Source organism: Physeter macrocephalus, chromosome 16 (genome assembly GCF_002837175.3).
Source record: "Physeter macrocephalus isolate SW-GA chromosome 16, ASM283717v5, whole genome shotgun sequence".
In the NCBI taxonomy this organism is placed as follows: Eukaryota; Metazoa; Chordata; class Mammalia; order Artiodactyla; family Physeteridae; genus Physeter; species Physeter macrocephalus.
Genome location: NC_041229.1, coordinates 46,706,777 through 46,716,204, shown reverse-complemented (window position 1 = coordinate 46,716,204; position 9,428 = coordinate 46,706,777). Strand labels below are relative to the sequence as shown.

The 9,428-nt window shown below is 40.1% G+C and overlaps 1 protein-coding gene across 2 annotated transcripts in view; it reads left to right on the top strand.

Moving 5' to 3' along the window:
- CCDC81 (coiled-coil domain containing 81) overlaps positions 1-9,428 on the top strand; it is a 38,230-nt gene that overhangs the window by 5,008 nt on the left and 23,794 nt on the right. Inside the window, exons 3-4 of one of the 2 annotated variants that reach the window (XM_024131704.2) lie at positions 1,430-1,586; positions 7,625-7,881. In XM_024131704.2, the coding sequence (XP_023987472.1) occupies positions 1,430-1,586; positions 7,625-7,881 (414 nt within the window). Of the gene's footprint in view, positions 1-1,429; positions 1,587-3,945; positions 4,084-7,624; positions 7,882-9,428 lie in introns of those variants that run through there. The other variant, XM_028477338.2, reaches the window with a different exon arrangement.

Sequence of the window (9,428 nt, the reverse complement as noted above, 5' to 3'; positions counted from 1 at the left end):
GGCAGGCGGACTCTCAACCACTGCGCCACCAGGGAAGCCCTATACTTTAATTTTAATGTAGGAGGTCAAAGAATCTTTCCTCCTTTGTCTCATGTAGTTTTGCTGGGAGCAGGATAGCAGACTTTAGAGCCACTCAGTTTAACTTGCAGTTTTGGGATTTTATGATGCTCACACTTAGGACTTGTGGGTAGTAGATTTAACAAACACGGATTTCACCCTTATGTAATGAATTTGAAAATTCTGCTCCCCTGGTGATAGGAAGTGCATCGCTGGTCAGCCCGGGTGCATGTAGACGAAGTAGGTGAAGTCTGTTCATCTGTGATCTGATAGTTCCTGGCGTGGCTATAGAAGGATATGATGCTTTTTGTTTTGCCTCTTTGCAGGGGATGGATTTTAATTGAAATATAAGAAGGCAGTCAGGAACTGAACTCAACTTGCCAAAATTGAGAAACTTTGCCCAGGGCTGGGCTCTTTCCTCCCATCAAGTCTTAAGTTTGGATGCCAAAGAACTGATCGTAGACTTGGGGAGTTTGAAGGGAGCTGGGGTGTTGTGAAAGTTTTATACCCTGCTCAGAGGTCCCAATATGACAGCTCTTAAGCTGAATTCATCCTTGAAACCTATTTTATTTGGTCTGATAATTTGAATTAGTCATGAGCACTTAAAATTGGAAGAGTTTATACAAAGTTTTGTATTTATTTTCTCAGAAAATCAGCAGATTAATGATACCAGTTTTCCTTCCCTACATGTGACACTTGGCTGGAGCTGACAAGGGGCTTTCCCCTTTAGATGGGGCATGCACTCCTTAGCCATCACATTCTCTGGCCTAATACCTTCACTCTGTTGCATTCTTTCTTTGCTCCTGTAGGCATTTGAGTTTGTAGCCCTTGATGTATGATATTTCCAAGGAGGCAGAGACCCAGTGTGAGAGCCAGGAGTCTTTCCTTCTACCCTCAGCCAAGATCACCACACTGCAGCATGTGTCTTGGATGTTTTGTGTTGTCTGATTTTAAGTGAGGGACATAAAACCTAAAAGAATGAGAAAGCAGAGATTCTCATGACCCCTTAAATCCCCCTCCGATGGCAAGGGATTAAAATTTAAAATGTTACACAATTTAGGACAAGAGTAATCTTAGATATAGATTAAAAGCAGCTATGGCATCCATACAAGTTTTCTTAGTCCTCATAGCCTTTGAATGATATGGAGATGAAGGATCAGAAAAGCATCGTGGATTGATATGTTTTATACTTATTTGGAAACTTTGAGTCATAAAATACTAAAGCTGTAAGGAATCATAAAGATCATTGAATTTTAAGGCCCACACTTAATTCCCTTCATGTTTTTTGGGATAACAATGCTAAGGATTATTTTTCTTTACATTTACAGTGAATTCTCTTTGTTGTTTTTTTTCCCCTTCTTTGTCTGCTCAGGGAGTTCAGATTCCAGGACTTGGAACTTTCACTTTCACGAGACAAAAACTTGAGGTGGGAAACAACAAGTTTATTCTAATTCAGAGGCCCGTGTTTATCATGGCGGAGAAGTTAGCACGGATCCATGGACTCAAACAAAACAAAGTGTATACTCCTGGTAAATATATTTCATTTTTAAGACTTTCCCAGAAGGTGACCAGCCTGGGGATAAAAATGAAAGGGCAAAGCTTGCCCAGTTGCTGCTTTATTGGTTTCTGATTTGAGGAGCTCTCTTTTCACGTGGTACATTTGGCAGAGAGAACGGCCAAGGTAGGAAATTATATACAGTCTTCCTGTGGGCCATTTTAAATCTCAGTAGCTTAAAACCTGATGTGACATCAAGGCAAATTTATATAAAAGCCACATCAGCAAGTCATACAGATTTTTATTCATATTTCAGATCCTAAGAAAGTAAAAGTGGTTATAAAGAAGAGAAAGTTAGTTAGGGTCACAGGTTGGAAGAATCGCAGTTAATATCAGCTAGGAAAAGTTTACTGTGTTTCTATTGTATATAATCTAAATTATTAAAATTTAAAAGTTATCAGAAGCTTAATAATTCCGTAAAGACTTAATACTGTATACATCTCTCATACCCTAAAATCTTCCTTCTTTCTTCCCTTCCTTGTTCCCTCCCTCCCTTCCTCCCTCTTTTCCTTCCTTCCTTCCTTCCTTCCTTCCACAAATATTTACTGAGGGCCAATTATGTGTCAGGCCTTGTTCCAGGTGCTAGAGACATAGTGGGAGACGTGATGCCTGCCACAGGACGCTTGAATTCCAGCTTTAATGTGTGGCTTTGTGACACCTGCCCTGGTTACTTAGAGGCCTTTGGGAGCTTCCTTCCTAATTTCTGGTTGTGTTCCTTTTGATCTTCCTTATCATGCCCTCGTGCATCAGACTCATAGTGGCCTCTCCCACTGCGGAGCACAGGCTCCGGACGCGCAGGCCCAGCGGCCATGGCTCACTGGCCCAGCCGCTCCGCGGCATGTGAGATCCTCCTGGACCGGCGCACGAATCCGTATCCCCTGCATCGGCAGGCGGACTCTCAACCACTGCGCCACCAGGGAAGCCCTATACTTTAATTTTAATGTAGGAGGTCAAAGAATCTTTCCTCCTTTGTCTCATGTAGTTTTGCTGGGAGCAGGATAGCAGACTTTAGAGCCACTCAGTTTAACTTGCAGTTTTGGGATTTTATGATGCTCACACTTAGGACTTGTGGGTAGTAGATTTAACAAACACGGATTTCACCCTTATGTAATGAATTTGAAAATTCTGCTCCCCTGGTGATAGGAAGTGCATCGCTGGTCAGCCCGGGTGCATGTAGACGAAGTAGGTGAAGTCTGTTCATCTGTGATCTGATAGTTCCTGGCGTGGCTATAGAAGGATATGATGCTTTTTGTTTTGCCTCTTTGCAGGGGATGGATTTTAATTGAAATATAAGAAGGCAGTCAGGAACTGAACTCAACTTGCCAAAATTGAGAAACTTTGCCCAGGGCTGGGCTCTTTCCTCCCATCAAGTCTTAAGTTTGGATGCCAAAGAACTGATCGTAGACTTGGGGAGTTTGAAGGGAGCTGGGGTGTTGTGAAAGTTTTATACCCTGCTCAGAGGTCCCAATATGACAGCTCTTAAGCTGAATTCATCCTTGAAACCTATTTTATTTGGTCTGATAATTTGAATTAGTCATGAGCACTTAAAATTGGAAGAGTTTATACAAAGTTTTGTATTTATTTTCTCAGAAAATCAGCAGATTAATGATACCAGTTTTCCTTCCCTACATGTGACACTTGGCTGGAGCTGACAAGGGGCTTTCCCCTTTAGATGGGGCATGCACTCCTTAGCCATCACATTCTCTGGCCTAATACCTTCACTCTGTTGCATTCTTTCTTTGCTCCTGTAGGCATTTGAGTTTGTAGCCCTTGATGTATGATATTTCCAAGGAGGCAGAGACCCAGTGTGAGAGCCAGGAGTCTTTCCTTCTACCCTCAGCCAAGATCACCACACTGCAGCATGTGTCTTGGATGTTTTGTGTTGTCTGATTTTAAGTGAGGGACATAAAACCTAAAAGAATGAGAAAGCAGAGATTCTCATGACCCCTTAAATCCCCCTCCGATGGCAAGGGATTAAAATTTAAAATGTTACACAATTTAGGACAAGAGTAATCTTAGATATAGATTAAAAGCAGCTATGGCATCCATACAAGTTTTCTTAGTCCTCATAGCCTTTGAATGATATGGAGATGAAGGATCAGAAAAGCATCGTGGATTGATATGTTTTATACTTATTTGGAAACTTTGAGTCATAAAATACTAAAGCTGTAAGGAATCATAAAGATCATTGAATTTTAAGGCCCACACTTAATTCCCTTCATGTTTTTTGGGATAACAATGCTAAGGATTATTTTTCTTTACATTTACAGTGAATTCTCTTTGTTGTTTTTTTTCCCCTTCTTTGTCTGCTCAGGGAGTTCAGATTCCAGGACTTGGAACTTTCACTTTCACGAGACAAAAACTTGAGGTGGGAAACAACAAGTTTATTCTAATTCAGAGGCCCGTGTTTATCATGGCGGAGAAGTTAGCACGGATCCATGGACTCAAACAAAACAAAGTGTATACTCCTGGTAAATATATTTCATTTTTAAGACTTTCCCAGAAGGTGACCAGCCTGGGGATAAAAATGAAAGGGCAAAACTTGCCCAGTTGCTGCTTTATTGGTTTCTGATTTGAGGAGCTCTCTTTTCACGTGGTACATTTGGCAGAGAGAACGGCCAAGGTAGGAAATTATATACAGTCTTCCTGTGGGCCATTTTAAATCTCAGTAGCTTAAAACCTGATGTGACATCAAGGCAAATTTATATAAAAGCCACATCAGCAAGTCATACAGATTTTTATTCATATTTCAGATCCTAAGAAAGTAAAAGTGGTTATAAAGAAGAGAAAGTTAGTTAGGGTCACAGGTTGGAAGAATCGCAGTTAATATCAGCTAGGAAAAGTTTACTGTGTTTCTATTGTATATAATCTAAATTATTAAAATTTAAAAGTTATCAGAAGCTTAATAATTCCGTAAAGACTTAATACTGTATACATCTCTCATACCCTAAAATCTTCCTTCTTTCTTCCCTTCCTTGTTCCCTCCCTCCCTTCCTCCCTCTTTTCCTTCCTTCCTTCCTTCCTTCCTTCCACAAATATTTACTGAGGGCCAATTATGTGTCAGGCCTTGTTCCAGGTGCTAGAGACATAGTGGGAGACGTGATGCCTGCCACAGGACGCTTGAATTCCAGCTTTAATGTGTGGCTTTGTGACACCTGCCCTGGTTACTTAGAGGCCTTTGGGAGCTTCCTTCCTAATTTCTGGTTGTGTTCCTTTTGATCTTCCTTATCATGCCCTCGTGCATCAGACTCATATATGGATGAAGAGAGATCGTCTACCCCCAATGCCAACAGGGGAAAAGGCTAAAACTTTCCTTTATGTTAACAACTCTGAAGGTTAATTTTCAGAGTAACTTTCCACCAAAAAATGATATATTGGAAAAACAAACAAACACCAATAAACTATACTTAGAATTCATTATGCATATATTCTGTATGGTGAGTTTGACGGATTTTCCAGCCTATTTTTTAACCTAGAATTTTATGACAGAAGAAATATAATATCCTAATTCATCAAAAACCTACCAAATGAAGTGAAAATAAAGCCAATTTTTTTTGTAAAAACATTTGTGCCTTAGAACAGGGCTTATTTTGCATCTTGGATTTTGTAGTGTGGTCCAAAAAAGTACTTTAGATTTATAATTAATTTTTTTAGGAGGTGGAGGAAATTTCAGAATTAAACATGTATGATTGAACTCATTCATAAGAACAAAGACAGTTTAGTGGTTTTTTTTGGCCATGCTGCACGGCTTGTGGGATCTTAGTTCCCCAACCAGGGATCGAACCCGGGCCCTTGGCAGTGAAAGCACATAGTCCTAACCACTGGACTGCCAGGGAATTCCCGACAGTTTAACTTTGGGGGTGACGATTCTTCATCATTAATTAGGTAACTAATCAAACATTGTACAGTGATTCTTAAAGATTATTAAGACATGGTCCTTGCTTTGAAGAGCTCAGAATCTAGCATGGTAGATAAATATATAAGAAAATGATGCAACATGATTAAGTGCTGTAAAAGCAACATTGATCAGAACTGGATCATTAAGCAGAACTGGATCAATGCCACAGGAGCCCAGAGGGGAGGATGCCTAACTCTGCTTGGGGAGATTTAGGAGGATGGCATGCCAGGAGGTCTTAAAGGATGATAAGATTTTGCTGGCAGTGGAAGGCATTTCAGGAACAGTATGAACAATTCAAGCATAAGGGAAAGAGTGAAGCCTGTTAAGGGAATAACAGGTGCTTCTGTGTGGCCAGGGCATTTGACTGTGGAGGCAAGTAGAGGGAAGTAAGAGGTTTGTAAGTGTGAAATTGTGAGGAGCCTTATATGGTTTGATAAGGACTATGGAATTCATCCTCTAGGCACTTAGGAGCCACTGACATTTTTTGAGCAGGGGATTATCTTGTACTGGTCCAGTTTTTAGTTTAGGAAGGTAGCTCTTTTAAGTAAAGTAGTTTGGTAAAATATGTGAAAGCCTGAATGAAGGCAGTGGCAATCAGGAGGAAGATGAGGGAATCTACTCATGAGATACTTCAGATGTAGAACTGGTGGGATTTGGTTACCAGTGGAGAGCGGTGGGTAGCAAGAGGAAGGAAGGTATTTAGGATGACTCCAATTTCTCAGAGAATAGATGGATACTCATGCCATTAACTGCCATAGGGAATGAAGGGGAAAGGCAGGCTGTGGTGGCAGATAAAATAATGAGTTTGCTTTTGGACATGTTGAATTTGAGATTCCTGTCAGGATGTTTAGGTATAGATAATTTCAGAGGTCAGGAGAGGGTTGGAGACTAGAGGTCAGGATTAGGATAAATTTACCCAGGAGACAATATAAAGTAAGAAGAGGAGACAGACAAAGACAAAATCCTTTTAAAACAAACACCATCTTGTAAGAAGCAGAAGGGGAAGGAAGCCAGCAAAAGAGACCAAGGGGGAAGAAATTGGAGAGCCAAGAGTGGTGCCATGGATACAAGAGAAAAGCGAGGGTATAGCCCACAGAAGTTACAGAGAAGTCATGAGAATGAGATTTGCAACGTCTCTGCTGGCTTGTCCATCATGAGATGACAGCATCCTTATATAAATGGGCTGGAAGACAGATTGCAGATAGGCGTTGGGCAAATGGGAGGGGAGAATCTAGGGGGAGATGGTATAGAATCGCCATTAAATTGTGCAGGAGGCTGTGGGCTGATATAGGGAAGCTTGTGTATTGTAGAGCTGGTAATTCTCATCATCCAGCAGTAGTAGACATTGGAAAGGCTCTAAATTAATGTTTTGCTGAGTGAATGTTTAGAATGTCCCTATCTTCTCTCTGTCCTGGTCCTCTATCTGTGGACCTTGTCTACTGTCTCTCTTTCAATTTATCATCTTGATCATCTTTCCTATTTTCCCTCTTTTCTGACTTGTGGACCGTGCATAGCTCCTATATCTGTTCTAGTTGAATAGACCCTGTGCTTACTTTCATGCTAGATATAACCATATTCCCCTGCACTGCCATTTATGGACTCATTAGAGAGGAAAAGCTGTCTGCAAGTCACTCAGACTGATACCCTCTGATAAGACCCACTTTTGTTTGAAAGGTAACTTCTAGTGGAGATAACTATCTTTTCAAAACACTTAATGTTTGTAGATATTTATAATCATTTAAAAATGATATGATTACTGGAGGAGAGAGGCAAATATTGCTGCAGCGTGTCCTGAAAGGGGACTGAAAACTTCAGAAAACCCTCTGATGAAGAGGAACAGTTAGTTATAAATATGTCTCCAAGAGAAGATAAAAATCTTGTCTGGAGTATTGCTTAGGAAGCTATTTGTTCTTATTCTGAGCAAAAAACATTCTACTTTTAGGGAAAATTGTATTGATTAATGTCTATTAATAGGGTACAACTAAAGGCTTCACATGGACAGTTCTATTTTTGAGTATTAAGTGAGAATCAGATAATTATTTGTGAGTGTGTATATGTCCTTGTTGTAATTTCCACTTCTTTCCCCTCACCCCAACTGTCTTTTTCTCCTCTAGGTGATATCCCAGTTGTTTCACTTAATTTCGTCAGGATATCCCTAGAGGGTCCATTTAACAGAGATACGGTGGAAAGATGTGTGAAGGAGACGTTGCTTTCTTTATCAAGATCCATTTCCACCAAACAAAATGTGGAGTTTGCATTCAAAGGAATTGGGGTCCTCGTGATCAAAGGTGGCAACGTGAAGATGAGATTTTATAAGGACTTCCTTTGCACAATGGATGGAAGTGGGGCTTTGGGGAGAGCCCTAGCAAATGTAAATTAATATTTTCCTTCTCCTAACCCCTTTCCTGATTGTAGCTCTGAATCATCTGTAAATGGGTCATCTTTAAGAAAAACTAAGGTTGACATATTTTAAATGGCAGTTACCCCAAGTCAAAGAAGTACTTGTTTATAGATTATTAACTCTCTGACAAAAAAGTTAGAGGGGCTATAAGGAACTTTAAGTTTTAAGTCAATGCCACCTGAAAAATATAGTGATAGAAACTCTTATAATTTTGAACATTTTATAATACCTTATGGTTTAAAAAATTCTTCCACATATATTATTTCACTTGAGTCTCAAAACATTATAAAACCAGAATCATTATCCTTATTTTACCAATGAGAAAAATGGGGACTCAGAGAGGTTATGTGGGAACCTGAAGTCAGGGTGCCCTGCCATAGAACTGAAATTCAAGCCCAGACTTCCTAATTACTCTTTTTGTGCTGATTACACTATTTTATTTCAATGAAAGTCTACAGAAAAATCACATTCAAGTCATGGAAATGTATCTTTAGCTTTTAATTTGCATTGTTGTAGAAGAAATTTCATAATTGACTCATCACTGTTAACCGTTAAGTAGCTGGTGTGACCTTCATGCTAAGTTGGACATAGCAGACTTTAAGAAGGCAGTTAAACAGTCAATCAACAGGACTAACTGAATCTTAATGTACTAAGTTTGTATGAGCGAATTGGATTATCATGAATGTTATATAACCCTGTGTCCCATAGAGCAAAAGCCAGACTTTTAAATGAAAAAAATATGAAAGGAAAGGTTATACATATGGTTTAATTCTACCCTCTAATTTCTCCTTTCGTGGTGCTCTGGGATGGGTAGTTAGGAGACGGAGTTGTGCATAATGAAGCTCTTGGTGTTTTCGCCACACTCTGGCTTCATACAGCGTTGCTAAGAGGGATACCAAACCTGTGTGTGCAAAATGGAAACACACACACAAGTATCACCCTCTCTTTTTCATAAAAACATAGGCAAGATTTGCAAAATCAGAAGCAAGGCCAAAGTGCTGCTTTATCTCTCACCCTCAGGGATTCTACAGAAATTTGTAAGCTTCAATATGTGTTTAAAAGAAAGGATAATGTTTTAATTGGACTGCTGCACTCTAAGACGTACCTTTGAAGGAGCATTTTCCAAAAGAACTAGTCTTGAGAGATATTCTGTGAAAAAATGGTCTGGAGGCCAAAGCACATGGGCATGTTAAAGGATCTGAGAGGTCTGGCTGGAAAGAAGCTGCTTTAACTGCCCGAATGTATTTAATCATGGAACTTTAGGTTGAGTCAATATTCGTTAACGTCTATAAAACACATTTTGGGAAACTGCTATAAAGTTGTGAGAGTGACTGTATTTCTCCCAAATGTTCCATAACGTAATCCTGAGTGCTGTCCTGTAGAAGAGTTCTGTTGGGAAGCTGTGTGCTAACTTCACTGATGCTGCTTTGTGTGTGTGTGTGTGTGTGTGTGTGTGTGTGTGTGTGTGTGTGTGTGTGGTACGCGGGCCTCCCCCTGCTGTGGCCTCTCCTGTTGCA